The sequence below is a fragment of the Alternaria infectoria genome, assembly GCF_024043175.1.
Source record: "Alternaria infectoria strain BMP 0036 chromosome Unknown scaffold_7, whole genome shotgun sequence".
Classification (NCBI taxonomy): Eukaryota; Fungi; Ascomycota; class Dothideomycetes; order Pleosporales; family Pleosporaceae; genus Alternaria; species Alternaria infectoria.
In genome coordinates this window covers 532,691-551,097 of record NW_026250696.1, presented here as the reverse complement: position 1 = coordinate 551,097, position 18,407 = coordinate 532,691, and the positions used below count along the sequence as shown (strand labels likewise).

The 18,407-nt window shown below is 52.0% G+C and overlaps 7 protein-coding genes across 7 annotated transcripts; 4 read left to right on the top strand and 3 right to left on the bottom strand.

Annotated features, from left to right (window-relative positions):
• Positions 1 to 1,785: 1,785 nt before the first annotated feature.
• On the top strand, positions 1,786 to 3,867 carry J4E92_005062 (uncharacterized protein; the record flags this gene model as incomplete). The annotated part of the gene is made up of 3 exons (XM_051496446.1): positions 1,786 to 3,006; positions 3,443 to 3,808; positions 3,841 to 3,867. 3 exons carry the CDS (start codon positions 1,786 to 1,788, stop codon positions 3,865 to 3,867), a joined length of 1,614 nt encoding a protein of 537 aa, XP_051353166.1.
• An 838-nt stretch (positions 3,868 to 4,705) lies between these two features.
• J4E92_005061 (uncharacterized protein) lies at positions 4,706 to 5,768 on the bottom strand (the record flags this gene model as incomplete). Its single annotated transcript, XM_051496445.1, has 2 exons — positions 4,706 to 5,477; positions 5,527 to 5,768. 2 exons carry the CDS (start codon positions 5,766 to 5,768, stop codon positions 4,706 to 4,708), a joined length of 1,014 nt encoding a protein of 337 aa, XP_051353165.1.
• Positions 5,769 to 6,163: 395 nt separating this feature from the next.
• RCF1 (Respiratory supercomplex factor 1, mitochondrial) lies at positions 6,164 to 6,741 on the top strand (the record flags this gene model as incomplete). Its single annotated transcript, XM_051496444.1, has 2 exons — positions 6,164 to 6,219; positions 6,294 to 6,741. 2 exons carry the CDS (start codon positions 6,164 to 6,166, stop codon positions 6,739 to 6,741), a joined length of 504 nt encoding a protein of 167 aa, XP_051353164.1.
• Positions 6,742 to 8,538: 1,797 nt separating this feature from the next.
• On the top strand, positions 8,539 to 9,507 carry J4E92_005059 (uncharacterized protein; the record flags this gene model as incomplete). Its single annotated transcript, XM_051496443.1, has 3 exons — positions 8,539 to 8,681; positions 8,735 to 8,933; positions 8,980 to 9,507. 3 exons carry the CDS (start codon positions 8,539 to 8,541, stop codon positions 9,505 to 9,507), a joined length of 870 nt encoding a protein of 289 aa, XP_051353163.1.
• A 458-nt stretch (positions 9,508 to 9,965) lies between these two features.
• J4E92_005058 (uncharacterized protein) lies at positions 9,966 to 10,850 on the top strand (the record flags this gene model as incomplete). Its single annotated transcript, XM_051496442.1, has 2 exons — positions 9,966 to 10,191; positions 10,243 to 10,850. The coding sequence occupies 2 exons, from the start codon at positions 9,966 to 9,968 to the stop codon at positions 10,848 to 10,850; spliced, it is 834 nt and encodes a 277-aa protein (XP_051353162.1).
• Positions 10,851 to 12,227: 1,377 nt separating this feature from the next.
• Positions 12,228 to 13,919, bottom strand: J4E92_005057 (uncharacterized protein; the record flags this gene model as incomplete). Its single annotated transcript, XM_051496441.1, has 2 exons — positions 12,228 to 13,644; positions 13,693 to 13,919. The coding sequence occupies 2 exons, from the start codon at positions 13,917 to 13,919 to the stop codon at positions 12,228 to 12,230; spliced, it is 1,644 nt and encodes a 547-aa protein (XP_051353161.1).
• A 316-nt stretch (positions 13,920 to 14,235) lies between these two features.
• On the bottom strand, positions 14,236 to 14,645 carry J4E92_005056 (uncharacterized protein; the record flags this gene model as incomplete). Its single annotated transcript, XM_051496440.1, has 2 exons — positions 14,236 to 14,400; positions 14,448 to 14,645. The coding sequence occupies 2 exons, from the start codon at positions 14,643 to 14,645 to the stop codon at positions 14,236 to 14,238; spliced, it is 363 nt and encodes a 120-aa protein (XP_051353160.1).
• Between the last annotated feature and the right edge of the window lie 3,762 nt (positions 14,646 to 18,407).

Here is an 18,407-nt window from a genome sequence, read left to right as displayed (position 1 = left end):
GTATGGGGCGTTTGGCAAACTGGCGCCCGGCGCTGCCGTCATCGGTGTGCGATGCTGGGGAGATGGGCGCATGTTGACGTTACATTTGCTATGGGGTTGATTTGGGTGAATGCGGAGATGATCTGATGCATGCAGGTGAGTCAGGCGCGCGGTATAGTGTAAGGCTCGCATGCGCACCTGTCGTCGAGGCTCCCCCAGAGCAGGCGGTGCCTTACCAAGATTACTGTTCTGCTCGTATAAGCCAGTGATTTGAGTAGATGGCTTGCATGAGGTGGGTGAATTTAATGCAGCCTAGTGTGCACCAGAGACACACAGATGAGTTGTGGATACATCTCTGGTCCTATTCACTTAACATCTACAACGCTCTTGGACAACGAAAGTAGCTAGCATAGCTAGTGGTTTTGAGACTCGCATATTGCTGTGTCTAAGGAAATCTCACGACGGATTGATCTGCTAGAGCACCCGGGCAGGATCGGAGAGGAATTGCAGCGACTCATTGCTTTCAGTGAAGCAGTCTGCGCGCACGAATATGTCGCAGGGAAAGCGCAAACGAGTTGTCGAAGGGGCTGTCGGCTTTGATAAAGATCCCGTAGACAGCTTCTCGCGCCCAGCCAATACCGCAGAAACTCGGGCATGCTACCATTTCGAAATGCATGCTCGGAATTGTGCGGCCTGTTGGAATGCGTGCGAAGTACATCACAGTCTTGATAACCTTTGTGAGGTGGGCTATCCTCTTGCTCAAGATGTAGCTAGGTAAGTTGACGGTACTACAGACAAGATTGTAACTGGGTTGACATTGTGTGTCATAGATACCTGTACCAAAAGTCTGATGGCGCAACTTACAGCACAGTCGAAGAGAACGACAACCTAGTTCGCGTGGAAAGTCCTGCTAGAAATTTTGAAGTCTGTAACATCCTCAGAGCGATAGAACACGGTAAATATCGCTATGGTCCAAGAAAGGCTTCGAAAATCCCAATTGCCAGTGCGAAACCGGTGAGATTTGAAGAAAAGCGGCCGTCACCCACAGAAATGTCTCGCACGAATTTGGGCAAGGTTGGTGAGCCTATCTTCGGTATGATCGTTCGTAGGGAAGACGCCAAGCCAAGCTCATTACCCAGGCCAGCTGCCATAGCAAGAAAAAGTGCAGCTGACGAGGAACAACCTGAGGAGCCGCGACCTGGAGAGATGCAGCATGAAAATGTGCGATCCGAAGAGGTGCGACCACTGCTCAGAAAGCCGTCTCGCACAAACCCGGGCAACATGAGGCCTCCATTTGCTAGGAGAGTTATTGTGGCAGACGCACCTCGAGGCATCCAATCTGGACGATCTCTCCGGAAAGACTCCAAGCTAAACTCATTGCCCAGGCCAGCCTTTCACGTAGACGCAGAATCCGAAGAGAGCCTTCGTCAGAAGGAAGCAACAAGCCGCGCAAATACACCCGATCCGAGACCTCTACCAATACGTGAATCATTTCATCGTCTAGAGGAAGCAACAAGCCGCACAAATACACCTGATTCGAGTTATCGATCATGGCGTGAATCGTTTCATCGTCTAGAGGAAGCAACAAACCGCACAAATACACCCGATTCGAGTTATCTACCAAGGCGTGAATCGTTTCATCGTCTAGAGGAAGCAACAAACCGCACAAATACACCCGATTCGAGTTATCTACCAAGGCGTGAATCGTTTGAGTTCGGACCATGCCCATCTCCCATAGGATTTGATCATGATGATTACATGTCAGTGACATCATCGGATCAGGGTTCCGTGTTCTCTGTAGCGTCTATGGCATCTTCCGCTACTGATTTGTCCAAGGGCAGTGGATATTCCGCGGTGCAAATCGCTACGGCAACTCGAGAGGTGCTCTCAATATTCCGAGACCATGAGGCTCTCCACCCACTCTACACAATCGCTATCGAGGGTGCCATCGGACCCCGAAAATTCGTGAATGCATTCAGGCGACTGCTGAAAGCGTTTGCTGATAGACTCAAAGACGAGGCACAAGATCGCTTGGATGTTCTTGCTGCTCGTCTAGTGGCGTTAAAGGCACGAGAGATTTCGGAAGCAATACTGGAGAGATACGAGCTAGGCAAAGCACCGGAGTTGGATGCACCAGAGGAAAGAGAAAGTGCTTTCACATTACCCGACGACTCGTCGGATGAAGATGAGCACGGAGAGACCAACGTGGATGAGACTATTTTTGAAGAGCTCACGAACATCCGCGAGTTTCTGATCCAGAGTGCAGCATTCAAGTTGCTTCAGGCGGACCTGCAAGACTATCTATTGTCGAAAAGGCGGTCGAAAAAGCCGTCAATCGTGCGACAGGCCGACTTGGACCAAGAGGAAAAAACGAACGGGATCAACGGACTCCAGAAACCGGACTCACGAACTGATGCGCATGCACGATCAACGGAGTCCGCCATCGAGAACGACTGCTTTGAGATGCTCCGTCATGACCGACCGCTATTTGAATTATACCTATACGCCTTTCGTATTCTAGGAATAGATCGCTTTGTCGACGATTTCTCCGATTTGCTACGCCACCATTACAGCAATGATCACGCGCCTCTCGATCGCGAAGTGGATGGTAGTATAGAAGGTAGCATTGACGAACAGCTAATTACCACATGGCAGCCCATCGCTTCTGCTATCGCACTGCGTCTGGAGGCTAACTTAGCATTCGAGAAGGACGACAAATGCGGCACGGAAACAGATACAAGCTTCCTCCTGGAATTGCTGTCCAGAGAAGGAGATGACCTCAAATGTCCTGCACCCTACGATAATCTCAATCGAGACCTTGCACTCTTGATTTGTCGCGACCCATTGCGGCAACTTCTTTCAAGTGTACCAAAACGCGCGATCGACTTGTCGGAGAGGAACGATACATCATTATCCAACAAAACCAAGGCTTTCCTTGAGGATTACACCATGGCGGAATGGGATTGGTGGCCATTAGCTCCTCGCGTACCTGATATTGCGTATGGAGAATGCCGTCTCCATTGGAAGGTACGTTTCTTGTCATCTAGAAGAACACTAGCAAGACCTCTAAACCATACAGTTCGGCGGAGTTCAATTATATGAAACATTGTCTTCGCTCGAATGCAACATCATTCGATTCGCCATGCCATCATTACCTGATCATCCGAAGCAGTGCTTTTGCTGTCACCTCGAGCGCCCAGGAAAGACCTCCAGTGCAACGTCTCCACAATCTGTCGATCGTACCCCGGAGCCACAAACTAAGCCATGGTATTCGAGTTTCCCGATGGCATGGACTAAGGCGGCTGCAAGTACAGCAGCAAGCCCTTCCCATTCATCGACAGCTAGCCAACGCTACACTCCAACAGACCCTTCCGCGACGTCCGCAACGGGGACTAACTCAGCAGCTGCAGGTGGAACCAGCACCAACCCTTCTGCGATCAATAATAGCAACTCCACGCCCCAGATTACGGGTCAGCCAACCCCTGTTCCACCGAATACTATCCCAAACCTATCCTTACGCGTCCTTTTCGGCATACAAGGCTCGCGATGGTCTTTAGAAGTCGAGCAGATCAACATCACAGCTGCACTGAATGACCCTGCCTTCTTCCGCGAGCTCAAAGCACGATACAAGAAACACCGACATTGGATCAAACGATTCATCTCTCCATTTCGCTTCCGATTCTGCAGATTTGTCAAGCTAGAAAAGTTCGACGCCGGACGCGTGCTGTCCCAAGGCGACGACCTCCCCGACTACCCTGGCGTCAAAGACGACTACGAATACGACCCAAGACCAGGCACGATCCCTATGATATCCCCCAAAACATTCGCAGTGTGCCTCAAAGCCTGCGACATGAACTGCAGATGGCCCTGGCTCAACCCATGGCATGATTGCGTGAGTTTACCATGCCGCTCCGACAGACTAGGCTGTATTCCCAAAAAGAAGAGCGAGTTTGACATACAGTCCGACGACGCCATCGCTGTTGCTTGGGGACTGGAGGCCGATCATGCAATCTCCTTCGCTTTCATGGCAGTCTATCACCTCGTGCCATTACTTGCCGCATTCGGCTTCTGGATCTATTGGCTGATCAAGTTTCCCGGTGACTGGCAAAACGCAGCAGTACCAGTGCTGACTGTGTTGGCAATCTTTGCAGTATTGTGGGTGCCTTTTGGCAAACATCTTGGAATAGTCTAGCTCTGACCAACAATCCCGCATTGCTATAACTCACGTCTCTTCCATCGCTTAAGACCAGGTAGATAACGCTCTCCAATAGAGCGGCATAGAGTAATTGTCGGGAATCTCAAGCGACATTGGCATCATGCGCAGCTGGTGTGGGATCGTAATGCAGTGGTATTTCCACCGCATGTGCCCCTTAACCGAAGTGCCCCTTGCCCGTTCATGCATACAAAGACCTTGGTGATCTGCTCGATGTACCGCCACAACTAAGCGATCACACAACTGCACGTCGCATAATGTTACTGGGATAGTCCAAGCACGGCGCCACCAATGCTCGCAACGAGCCCTCCTAGCCGTCTTACAACGGGAAACGAACGCGTGGGGGCACCCGAGCCGAACGTGCATGAGTTAGGCGTACGCGGTGGCTTTGTGTGCTGCATGCAATAATTCATTGGGACAACGTGCATGGCATGTCACAGCAGTGTCACCGCGGAGCTGGTTGGAACACGTGCATCGGAGCAAGGCGATGATAAGATAACGTCTTACTTGCGTTCACCCGCCACCCACCCCGAAACGAGTTCGCAAGGTATTGAGCCGCCGCAGCGTTTCCGGCATGTCGTTATTGCCGCTCTCGGTGCGCGTCAATCGGTAAGCCGCGTAATCTCGGTTCTCTTGCAGGAGGGTGTCGATGAGGGTAAAGTCGCCAATGACACACTGACCCGAACTGAGAAGCTCCATAGCGTCGGCATGGCCAGATTCGGAGGATGATGGTAGTAGGGCGTCTTCTTCGTTTTCGGGATCCATGCCAAAGTCTGACAGCGTATCGGTTCGGTGTAACACACCTCGCTCCTCATCATCGGCATCCTGATCTCGGTTCGCGTTGTCATTCGTCGCCGCTGCCGTCGCTGTCGGTGCCGAGTCTGACGTGGCTCGGGTGGTAGTGGTGTTTGGTGCACCCCCACCAGCTGACAGTTTGGCCAGTTTCTTCTTCAGCTCCCGCCTCTTGACGTGTACCGAAACCATGACAAGCTGCAGGAACAGGATGCATATGTCGAGCGCCCCAAGCTTCCACTTGCTCGTGGGCCCCTGCTGCCCGATGAAGTCTATCATCAAGCCGCCGTGCAGATAGCCTCGGGTATCTTCGCCAGCCGATGGCGCGGGATATGTAAGATGTAAGAGGAAATTTACTCCAAACGATATCAGGAGCAGCGGGAGGAAGGGCCTCGGTTCGTCTGGTGGGCGGGTGACAGTCGCGGTGTCGGGGATAGGCGTCAGCAGAAAGGCATGTGTAAGTGCCTTGAACAGGAGCCAGAAGAACGAGCAGCTACAGAAACGATTAGCGCAAGGTAGCAGCATGTGAACGGTAAGCGTACTCCAGGTGGTAGAGCGTGATGAGTTCCAGGTAGACGATCATGTCCAGTTCCCGCAACAGCTCGCCCAGCATCTGTATGCGCTTCCTCTTCGCATCCAATTTCCTCTGCTTGACCTGCTTCTGCTTCTCTCGCTCTTCTGCCTCTTCAAAGCGGGTCAGCGCATCCTCTAGATCGGCCAGGTGGGATGCGGCCGTGTTGTCATGGCGCTGAGTAGCTCGAGACGACTCGGCCTCATCGTTCATGGCGCAGCGAGGGGAGTTTGCCTGTCGCCGCGTCTCTCATTGAAGGCGACGTGGTGGTTTGGAGTGGATAGAGATGGTTGACCCGGGCTGTCGTGGTTCGCGCAGCTCTGGTGATGCAGTTGTAGGCACCACTCGCGCGCATCGGGCCTGGAACATCAGGAAGGGCCGATGGCCGAAGTGGTGAGATAATCGATTGCTCCGCATCTTGAAGCCATACACAACCCACTCTGTACCTGTAATAGCGCTTCCAGGGCTTCTGTATAGCTTCAATTTGCGCATTCAGAGCTAGCGCAGTCTTTTAGATCCGCGGGTTCATGTAACGACCCTGTCATTGTACACTTCTACCCACGCGACACCTCCGCCGCCTCCGCATTTGCATCTGCATACTACCCACCATGTCTTTCGGACCACCAAACAGCGCGCCGCTGCCCTCTTCTTTCGACGAGAATGCGTATGTAGACTCAATGACTCTTCTGATCAATCTCGAGGATTATATAAGATACACCTACTAACTACGTCATCCAGCGACTTCTACAATGAAAATACCCTCGACAAGATATGGCGTCGCTTCCGCGAAGAGCCCCTCGTCCCCCTCGGCTGCGGCCTGACCGTCTGGGCCATCATCGGCGCAACCCGCTCGATGCGGAAAGGCGACCACAAGGCGACCAACATGTACTTCCGCCGACGTCTATACGCCCAAGCCTTCACAATCGCCGTACTGGTCGCAGGAAATATGTACTGGCAAAAGGATCGCGTGAAGCGCAAGGAGTACGAGAAGCAGGTTGCGCAGAAGGAGCGCATGGACAAGAGGGACAGGTGGCTGAGGGAGTTGGAGATGCGAGACGAGGAAGACAAGGCCTGGAAGGACAGGATGGCTAAGAAGGCGAGGGGAGTGGGAGAGGAGGCCAAGGGTGTGACTGACATGGTCGCTGAGAAGACAAAGGAATTGAAAGATCAGACTGTCGGAAAATAAACCCACAAAGCCACGGAGAACTTGACCATCATGAGGAAACCCTCGATCAAGAGAAGGGACTGTGAAGAGATGCACTGCGCTTCTTGTCACGATTCGGACGACACACCTTCGTTGTATATACACCACATATTGTACGAGCATGACCTGGGAATTTGGAAGCAGTCCGTCTGTCACTACACGAACACCTGCGCTTCACGCGCTACGGGGCTGTGGTATTAGCCACAGATGCAACCTTTTGTAACATAAAACGATGAAACATACCCATCGAATGTTTCAGGAGTTAGTATTATGTTATTCACCACTTCGAAATCACATTCAACACTTCACTTCCACAAGATCAAGCGTGGCAGGCACTAGTCATGAATTGTTCATCACTCTACCTGACGAGGCAGATCGTGCAAAGCATGGAATTCAAGATTGCTCTTCATTCAACGCGCTTGAAGTGTTCGTCAATCTATTTATCTGCCTTCTACCACGACCTATAGTATCTTCCCCAAGACTGCTGAATATCTAGATAGCCATGTCCACTACTCCAGCAGAGAACAAACCCTGCTGCACGAAGTGCTCCACACCCCGAACCTACTCACAGTTCATCGCAAACCACACCTCCACCAAGCAACTACACCTATTCTCAGAACAAGACACATGCGCCATCTGCCAGCTCCCCTACGGCAGCTCAAACCTCGCCCTCCAAATGCTTGACAAGGCTCTCGCCATCATAAACCTCCCCAGTTGCAACCACATCCTCGGTTCAGCCTGTATCCACCAGATGAGCCTCGACACGTCATCCAGCTCTTCACGGCGATGTCCCCTCTGCCGAAAAGAATGGTGGCAACAACCGGAATACTATTCCGACAACGTCAGCGAGAGTGACAGGCACGATATCTCAGAAGCCATAGCTAGGTGTTGGCAGACCGACTATAGTACAGCGAGGTATCATATATATGGGGAGCCAGAGTACGCTGCTGTGTATCCGCCACGCGGATTCGATGAGCTGCAGCAGAAATTGGATTTTAAGAGGAGGATTGGAGATGCGGTTACGACGGATGTGATTGAGAAGAGGATACAGGATTTGAGGAAAGAGTCTGTTGTGGAGATAGGCGAGTTATCTTATGATCCGTATAGGGTTCTGAGAGGTAATGTGATGGTGGATCCGTTTGCGTTCAATAACTACCACCTTCGAGTACCGGATTTGGGATTCGCTGTCTTCAGGACGTTGATTTCGACGCGGGGAATCAGATTTCAGGAGATGTATCGCGATGCCACGCGCGGAAAGCATAGGGGTGGGGATGCGTCTTGCTTGGTGGCTGTGGAAGTTGAGTGGATGGGGATGTTTCCGAAGGATGAAAGGGATTGGGTTAGATTGATACTTCATGTGCTGTGGGTAGCGGATCTGAATGATCCAGAGGAGATAGAGGAGCCAGAAGTTTTGGAGAATCCAGGAGATGAGGTACCAAAGACCAAGCGGAGGTGGAGAATGCTGTTGCGCAGGAGAAAGGTCCATTAGTATGGCTGTCTGTAAGTGTGAATCTTGCAGAAAGACGCATTGATCAAAGGACTTTTTCCATTGTGAGTATACTTATTGACCACCACTCATTCTGACCTCGGGATTGATACAAGATGATCGGTTGTGAATTAAGTGACGTCGCTCTCCGCGCATGTGAGTTGAGTTGACGAGGGAAGGCATGGGCAACTAGCGCCGGAACATGCCGGTCGAAGTCTTGGCAAAGGACACGCTTACGTCTGTGTCGGCGCAACATTGACAGCTCCGCGTTCACTCTTTCCGAATCAGCAACGATGAGGGTTCTTCAAGGCTTTGTTTCTTCCCTTCTGCTTTCGGGCGCGGCTATTGTCTCCGCAGCTTCCTCATGGAGCTTTGAGGATGCCACGGTGACTATTACCAGCAAAGGTGCTGGTGTTGGCGGAGGTTCAAAGGACAAGTGAGCTTGAGCTTGTATTATGTGCAATTATTGCAAGACTAATAAGCGTCTAGACTGAGTCCTTCGACACCGCTGGGCAAATCTGTATCGTTGGGCGCAACGGATACATTGAAGCTTGTCCTCACCACCCTCGATGGCAGCACCGCGAAGCGACCTCATCAGGCATTCCTCACTCTGACCGAACCAACAACGGGCTTGGAAGAGTCTTTTGTGTTCAATGTAAAGGACAGTGGCAAGGGAAAGGTCGATTTGGTAGGTTGAACGTTGCAATGGCTGCCAGCATAGCTAACACACCCAGTCTCACAAGGACCTACCCCACCAATTCTTGACATCCGAGAAGCCAATCGTCGCATCGATCGTCATTGGATCATTCGGCTCTTCCACGCCATACAAGAGCAAAGCGTTCGACCTCGCCGTCACCCGCGACCCCAGCGTCCCTCTAAGCGTCCCCGAGCCGCCCGTCCGCTACGCCGCCGAGTCTGAGATCCACCACATTTTCAAAGAGGATGCTAAATCTCCACCTAAGATCATAACGATTGTGTTCGCGGCTGCTGTCGCTGCTGCGCTGCCTATCCTTCTCGGTGTATGGGCTACACTTGGCGCGAATGCCAATCACCTGAGCAAGGCGCTGGGCAACGCACCCGTGTCGCACGGGCTGTTTTATGGCTCTATCCTGGCGATGGAGGGCATTTTCTTCCTGTACTACACCAGCTGGAACCTCTTCCAGACTCTGCCGGCTGCTGCCGTTGTATCAGTTGTTGCTTTCCTGAGCGGTAGCCGGGCTTTGTCTGAGGTCCAAGAGCGGAGGCTCGCTGGGCAAAGATAAATAACGCGGAGGCTGAAGTATGTACTTGTACGACATGGAAGGACATCTCTGAAGTTGAAGAGCAAAACAGTTGGTTTCGAGGCAAGACGCCGAGGTCGAAGGCACCGTAGCATATAGGATACGGATCTGATTAACCTCGAGAACATGAAGAGCGATTGTCGGTGCAACATATGCTCGACGGTCTGGCAATGAGTAGTGTGTCCATCTTTCTGTCTGTGTTGTTCTTGATTTTGACCAGTTTTAATGTGGTTTGTTGCGTCGTCCTGGGGGCTCCAAACATTTAGTGTGCGATTGGCTCACACGTTCGTGTTCTGCAGCACACTTCGATGGAAGGCGCAGTCCGGCTCAGCCGCAACTTGGCTCGCGCCTGCCCTCTTGACTGCGGTGACATTTTAAACGACGACCAGTCTATTCCACTTTTCATCATGTATCGTTGAGCAGAACTCGGGTTTTGCACGATGTCATCCTCTTCACTGTCTGATCTTGGGGAGACCCACACTGATAACACCGTCAACGTTACTGAAGCTTCAGACACGGAGCGCGAGACGCTCGACGGGAATGGTAGCCTTGTCGAAAAGGCCAACGCAACGCACCATGGTCGGATCGTCATTGAAGACTGGTCAGAGACTGGGAGTGGTATCCATGTTGACTTTGATGATAGGGAAACGGTACCTCTGACACAAGGTACGTTTTGTATGAAGTGCTGCAAGCTAATAGTTCGGAGCTGACTATGAGCGATATCAGGCCAATTTCTGGGCCGAGGTGCTACAGGAGATGTCCACGAAACTACCGTGCAGGGATGGAAGCTTGCGCACAAGAAAATATACTTCACCCGAAGAGTGAAAGAGATCGAGAAAAAAGAGATATCGATCCTCACGAAACTGGTCCACGTGCATATCACACAGTTGATTGGCACATATACTCAGAAAAGAATACTAGGCGTGCTTATGTACCCAGTGGCAGTGTGCGATCTGCATACGTTCTTTGAAGACGTTGAGGCATGGTCAAACGTAGCGCCTACAGAGAGGCAGCCTGGAGTAGAAGCGGTTTCCATGGACTATATCCACAGATCGCGACTCGAAGAGCTCGGTTACAATTTCCCAGCAAAGACCGAACAGCACAAGGCTACACTAGTATACTCGAAGATCGGCTGCTTGATCTCAGCCGTTGCATACTTGCACGACCAAAAGATTCGTCATAAGGACCTCAAGCCTTCCAATATCTTATTGTCCGGAGAGAAAATTTGGTTAAGCGATTTTGGAAGCGCCACGGACTTCACGCTTCTCTCGCAGAGTGCAACCAACAACGAACGCGGAACACCGCGCTACTTTGCTCCAGAGTAAGTTTCATTAACAGCATTAATAGCGTAACCCTAACATGGACTGCAGGGTTGCCGACTGGAAACCCAGTGGAAGAGCAGCGGATATCTTTTCCCTCGGATGCGTTCTTGTCGAAATACTGTGCTTACACAGACGAGGTTCATTAGATCAGATCAGAACAAATCGATCGGCCGATCCATCATTCCATGCGAACATCGACAAATTGACCACATGGCTGCAAAATGGCGAGGATAAGTTCTCACGGGAAGTGTATTATCTAGAAGGCGATATCAAGCTCATGCTTTCCATGAATCCAGCAGACCGGCCAACGGCATCAGAACTTTTGAGCAGTGTCACATCCTACGATACGAACAGGCATGATACTTCTGCACCATCTACGTTCAGTAGTTGCTGCAAAGAAGACGTCGTTTCACTCAAAGAACATGTAGCAGCGATTGCAGAACTGCAAGAGATGATCAAGAGAGTGGAGAGAGAGAACGAAAGGACATACGAGAAGACATTACAAGCACATTCAGCTACGTTGAAAATGGTGGATGAGGTTAACGAAAGGAGATACAAGAACACATTACAAGCACATTCAGAATCGTTGGCGAAGATCAGAAAGGCTCACACCGCCGAGACTTATAAGCTAGAATGTGATTTCCGGGACGATCTCCGCAGGCTCCAGCTTCCCGGCGACAAGGAACTAAAAGAGTTGCGAGTAGAGTCCGAACGTTTACGCGTGGAGGTAGAAGGTTTGCAGGCAGAGAGACGTGCTCTGCAGCGAGGTAGCGAGCGAAATCCCCCTGTGATCCACTCATCGATCCAGAGCGAGGTGGATTCCGAACGTTTACACGTGGATGTAGAAGATTTGCAGGTAGAGAGACGTGCTCTGTCGCGAGGTAGCGAGCGAAAACCCCTTGCGTTCCACTCGATTCAGAGCACCCTTGAGAAAGAGAAGCCTCCATTCGCTGCTAAATGGCCGAGAAGATCCTTCTCGTCCAGTCCTGTTGATTTGAACCACAACGATCAAGAAAGTGTAACTCGCGCACAAAGTCCTCGGTCTGCAGACGGAATCACAAACACGGTGCCAAAGCCTTCCAAAGACAGCATCAATACAGACACAGTCTCTTGGGCAGAAGCACGGAGAATACTGCAGCGTGACCGTGGATCAAAGCACATTGGATATGACGATGCAGATGACAGAAGAGCAACAAAAACATCACTTCGCAATCGTATTGCTTCCGGATTCGGACTGAAAAGATCTGGAACAAGACCGACAACGGTGATGGAGTAGACAAGCTAGTGGTATAACAGTACCTGAGGAACGCAGAAATGGATTTGTTACGTTGACATTACACACATCGATATATGGGTGGTCCGTACACATGCGTTTCTTTCCTAAACCCAATTCATCAAACCATCGACGTTCTCGCGCCCCACGATACCCTCATCGACCATCTGCTCCAAAACTCTCGGTACGTCCGCAGTCCTCTCCTTCCAAGTATCCTTCGTCATCTCCGAACCACTCGCCACCGCTTTCAGTATCTCAGCCACAACTGCCTTAGCATCCGCCGTGCTGCGCACTCCAACCGCACCAGCTTTCTCCGCATAGCTCCTTCCGCCCCGGTAAAAGACACCAGCATTGGAGACCAGAGTCGGTCCACTCTTCGCCCAAGCAGGCTTCGCGCCCTCGAAGAGCGAGATGCGGAAACGGAAGAGATCGGTGTCGCCCCTTGCTATGAAGACATCGGCCAGTCGTGATGGGGATAGGATGGAGGTGTAGGGTGCGCCGGACAGTTTGGTGAGCAGGTTTTGGGTCTGCGTGAGAGCTGTCCACTGGATATCGACGTCTGTGCTGAATGTGGGTTCTGATGGGGTACATTGTGTACCATCTGCTAGTGCTGAAGCGAGATCCATGAGCGCATCCGCATATGCGGACTGTACGTTGATGGTCGCGAGATCGGGACTCGCGTTCTGCGTCGCGGTTTGTACTAGACTGCTGAAGATTTGCTCGACAGTTGCTGCGTATTCTGTCGAAGTGGTTCTGCCGCTACGGTATTGCATCTCCGCTACGCTAGCTTGGAAATTGGCAGCCGCGAGTATCGCATCGTCTTTGGGTGTTGTGGTTGCTTCTTCTGGCGCGGATATGGACAGTGTAGGACCTGCTTTGGGCTCATCGACGGCTTTCGGAGCGGGCGACTTTTCGATGAGATCTATGAGTGTTGGGATCTTGTTTGTAGCTGTATCTATCCCGTCCTGTGCTTTCTTTTCTATACTTGATAGATCTGTAGCGGGGTTGTAGAGACCTAGTAATGTCGTTAAGGTACTGAGTTGTGCTGTGCAGGTTTCCAAAATGCTTGTTGGTGTCAGCGGCTCTTCAACAGTTGCCCAGTCTCCTGGTGTTTCAGAAGCCCCGGAGTCGGTCTTCATGTCTTGTTCCTGAGTCTCTGCTGGCTGTTGACGTTCACCCTCCCAAGCCTCCTTGTACTCTCCCGAGGCCTCGATCTTGGCAATCTCGGCCTGCATCTGAGAGTACTCTTGCTGCTGGTTCTCTAAGCATTTTGTGAGGATATCAAACGCCTCCTCAAGCAACGGTCTCGCATCTTGTTTTCCGGCTGCCGGTGAGCTGGCTTCCAAACCGGCCTCCGCTAATGAGGTAAGTACTTGCGCAGCATTGAAAAGAATGTCGGTATTTGTGGGGTTTAGTGAGATGGCGTAGCGATGCGACATCAAAGTCTCCTCTAACAGCGCAGTTCTGTTCCCGAAATGTGAGATGATGCGCTCATCTTCTGAGATGGTGTATTGTAGGTTCGCTCTAGTACCGTTAGCATTGAGTGAACAAGCAGGCACCGCGACGACTCACTTGTTGTAGGCAAGATCGAATGATTGAGGATGACGCTTTAGGCCCTCATTATACGCATCTATCGCTCGGTTAAAGAAGCGAACAGCCTTCGCGGCGTCTCCTGCGCGCCATTTGCCTGCCGCCTGTTCGAATTCGTCCGCAGCCTCAAGGAAGTCGTTCTCAGTCTCCGGCTCCGGCGGCTTCACCTTTCCCTTTGGCTTCGGCTTTAAGAATTTCTTCGGCGGCATACTGATGATCGGATGTAGCAGTGAAAAAGTTGATGCAGCGGTAATCTAGAAAGTGGTGTTGTTGTAAACTCAGGTATGCGCAGGTAACCGATGTTCAAGTGGCAAATTTGCGCAATTGCGTCTGACGATTGCTAAGCAATTGTAGTGTAGTGCGCAGAAGACGGCTTCCAAGGTTGTGCGCAAGCCTTGATATAACAGCACCTGCTACCAGTGCATTCCTTCCCGACGTGTTGGCTGCACCAAAACTTTCTGATTGATCGCCCCGCCCCCACTTGCCTCAGCCTCGCGAACGCGACTCTCCACGCTTCCATCACAATTACTTCAACTTTTCCAAGTCAAAATCATCCCACAGCAATGTCTTATCGACCAAGAATCCATCTGCATCGAACGAGACCCCTTCTTCATTCAGCAGCTGCAGCTTCGAATCCTGGTTCTGGCCGCTGGGTGCTTTCTCCCAGTCACCTTTGTATCCGCCAACGAACTGTTCAATCAGTACAGGAACCCACACACAGATAATGACAAACGTACACCAGTACTGGCGATACACCGATGGCATGGTACCTCTGGACAGAACGGGTTGACGCGCAGCGCACCACCCACCGCGCGAGGAGAGCTGTTTAAAGCCTTTGAGATGGCGGCATACGTCGTGACGCGACCCTCTGGGATCATCTGAAGGGCTGTATAAACGCGCTCCTGGTATTGAGTAACCTTCTGCTTTTTCGACATGTTCACAGTTGAGATGTGGTTGCATCGACGCGTCCTCCAGCGATGTTGGTTGATTTGGCGCGCGATCACGTGACGTGCTCTCAAATTGACCAACCAAGTGTCAGGACATGTCAGCCACCCTGATCATGTGTGTTACAGATCTTTTGAAGCAGAAGAGATGGCGAGTGCAGGAGGCAATTGCAGCAAGCTTGTAACACAGTAAACCTCCTCGCCTCAGCAGGCTCCGCCGGAAGCTCTTGTGAACACTGCAAAATGAGCGGAGGTGTGTCGAAGCGTACTCTAGAAAAAAGAAAAGAGATCTAAGGAAACAAATGCCCATGAGACGCATCACGCGCATACCAGAGAATGGTACTACAGGACATATCCTTGGCCGTTGTCTCAGTGCTTACGATCGCTCACATTACGACCAAGGAAGTCCCCGTCACATCCCGGAGTTCCAGCTCTCCAAGAGACTTCCCGTGATCAAGAGGCACACAAGATACGCAATGAGTTAACGCCGGCATCGGAGCCTTTTCTGAGGATAATATAGGGCATACGAACGAACTGTGTGGACTCACCCGTGTGATCGGCCTCCTCACTTCGCACAACACACTTCAAAAGGATACACGCCCGATGAACGGCGACTAGCAGCGTTGCGAGGCGTTAATACTAAGAGTCACACTCGCCGACTGCCCTTTGGTCTCACAAGTGTCTCCGAACGGCTCAACGACCAGCCCGGTCCAGTATCTTTAAGTTTCGCACTAGACAATCATCATCACTCTCGCACGGTCACTTCGCAACGACTTGCTCAAGATTGGTACCGCAGCGGGCCGAGCTCCACCACAGCTCACAGGGCTATACAGCACTTACGCCAAATGATTCGCAGAGGTTGAAGTGGCCGCGCCGTGCCGCCCTCCCTTACTTTCTCTGCTCGATTCAACTAACGGGTGCGGCCAGAGCATGAACCTGGACGGGGTCACCATGGCTGATGGACCCGCAGTCGTCACTGCCTTACAAACGCAGATTGTCACCAAGATATGTCATATCTTTGATCAGTCGGCGGCTATCAAGAGCTGGTGTTTGGATCGCAACCAGCAGCCTAAGTGACTAGGACGGACCTAGAAGTCAGGCATTGCGACATCAGAAACTAGTAACGTCAAACTATGTCTGGCACTGAATCGGTTTTGGCCAGATGTTCTAGACTCGACGACGCTGACGTATGTGTTGAGGTATGCAATATCTCTTTGGGTCCACCAACAACACTACGACAACCCTTCAGCGAAGGCGAACAGGATACCAACATCTTTGCTGATTAGGATCATCGGAAAATTACATCGGTCAAGCTTCGTGTCGCAATCATGGATGGGCAAGTGGTTTGCGCGGATGAGGCCTCTGAACCCCCTGCTTGTAGCCGCTGCAAGTGACAGCGTTGAAAGCCGGATTCCATCTCTCATTGGCAGCCGTCCTTCACCAGACTCTTCTCTATTCAGTAAGGCGCCGTCACATGACCGTCAAGTGCGGTGGCTACCCGTTTTTCTCACATTTCGCACATCGATGGCGTGCGAATGAGCGTGCAGAACAGGGATCACCAGGTGTAGTGGGATTAGGCGCGACCTGGGCAGTGGGACATGGCCGACAGAAAGCGGCCCTTATCCCGAATCGTGGATGAGACCGTTGCGATTAGCAGAAGAGGATATTTTCGCCATCGTAGAGAAAGGACAAGTTGTAATGTTCTTGATGGCTCGCGACCTACGAGACTTTTGATGCGTTGTCAAAGTGGCGAGGGCGATCGGCTGCTCAGCCTCAAACTAAGAGCCGAGTTGATGCACTTAGCCACATCTCAGCTTGCCAGAAACGGGCCTTCCGGCTGGACGGCATAATGCCACAACCCCAGAAGCGCATCTGCAGGATTTTTCGCCAATGCATGAAAGTGGTCACGAGAATAGCAACAAGAGTTGCAGGAACCGTTGGACGTGCATTCGCGAAAATCGCTCAGAGCAGCATATGACTCTTCTGCATGGGCAAGCCGCCTGTTGCCCTGCGGGTCCTGATTGAACAGTCAGACAACCCTCGACGGTAAAAGGTTTCTCAACGAATGTGCGCTCTGTCCTGTTCAAGACAGGTGCATGCGAGCTCCGAGTGCCTGTATCGGTCCTTTTCGAGTGCGATAGAGTATTCGATGGCTGATCATCGCGTGCTTTGGAACAGCTGAGGATAGTTGGAGGCATACTATTGCAGCTGGAAGCGCAGTTTTGCAAACGAGTATCGTCGCGACTTGACGGGCGCACATATAGGCCTCTCGCTAAGCTTGCAGCCTCAGCTTCTCATGATGCCAGCCCTGGCACGAGACGAGCGTGAAAAATTGATAGCAAACACGAGGCTTCTGGTAAGGGTTGCTGAGTATCTGAAACGGCATCAAGTTGGTGGGTAAACGACGAGTAGGGGTAACCTGACAGCCAATTGGGCATTCCGCTTGGCTGGCGCCGCACAAGGTCTGTCTACGAATCGTCACCCACCATGGCCATCCAGCAACTCAACTGGCTGCCTTCTTTCATCAAGCCAGAGGCCTCCACCCGCCTATCCAAGCGCAAGCGCCCGTAATAGCCCACCATGTCTCCGTGCCGGACAAGCCCAACTTCGCAAGGCCGCCGGCGCCGGTTCTTTGCGATCAAGTCTACGCGTCGTGATGCGTCCGTCGCGACGTTATACATATGCAAGCCTACGCACCCCGCAACCGCAACAAGCGTCGAATCGCTCCTAACCAACAGATTGCGACGTTGAGCCTGCCAGAAACACTACACTATCGCATCAGCCAGGCCCTACCTCGTTTGAGCATCTGGACTGGTCCTCCGTTCTCGACACGGCTCACCCGCGAAAGCCCCACTGAGGCGACTTAGGGTGCAAGCCCCGCGCTTGGACAGTCGACCCTGAGGGAGGAATAGACGGGACGCGCGAGTTGCCGTTGAAAGCACGAGTATAATATCACTCGTCGTCTCGTTGCTCCTTGTACGCATCGTTGTCGATTTTCCTGGTCCCAACTGCGAATCCCTGCACAGCCCCATCTCGGGCTTTGCCGCTGCGCCACACCCTACGATCTCGGTCCCGCCGATAGATGTGGCACACGAGAAAGAGTCGCAACAACTCACCGTAACTCTGCACGGGGACGTAGGACTGCATGTACCTTGTGGCTGGATGACTTATATTCATGGACTTGCAAACTCTCGTCTTTGTAATATTTCCGAATCGCCACCTCCGTCCCGTTACTCTAGTCTTCCCGCCATCAGCCGCTCGTACATCACGGCTTCCCGAGCTGAAACTGCTGACGGTCCCAAACCTTCGACTGTCAGGTTACCCCACGTCAAAGCCTTCGATTTCAAGGGTCTCATAGGTGGAGAAGCACATGCTTTCATGAATCTCTCGGCGTACACAGGGTTCCGTTGCACATCTACCCGGGCTACACAAGGTTACCCGAAATGGCTTCCTATAAGTCACACTACCCTCCCCCAAGGAGGACAGAGGACCGGGCGCCAACTACTCGGTTGCCTCAACGATCTGTCACCCCTACCACAACCACATCACAACTACCCACCCCAGGCCAATCTAAACTGCAAAAGAGGAGGCCTTCAAAGGACGAAGAAGTGAACGCCAAAGTCTCGACGAGTCAACAAGGTCCCGCACAAGCACTTAGCTCGCGTCAAAGGAAGACCAGCCGGTCTACGCCTATGTTCCCTCAACACCCGAGTATCGCAAACTCGAAACCCTCACAACAAACATCGACTTCCC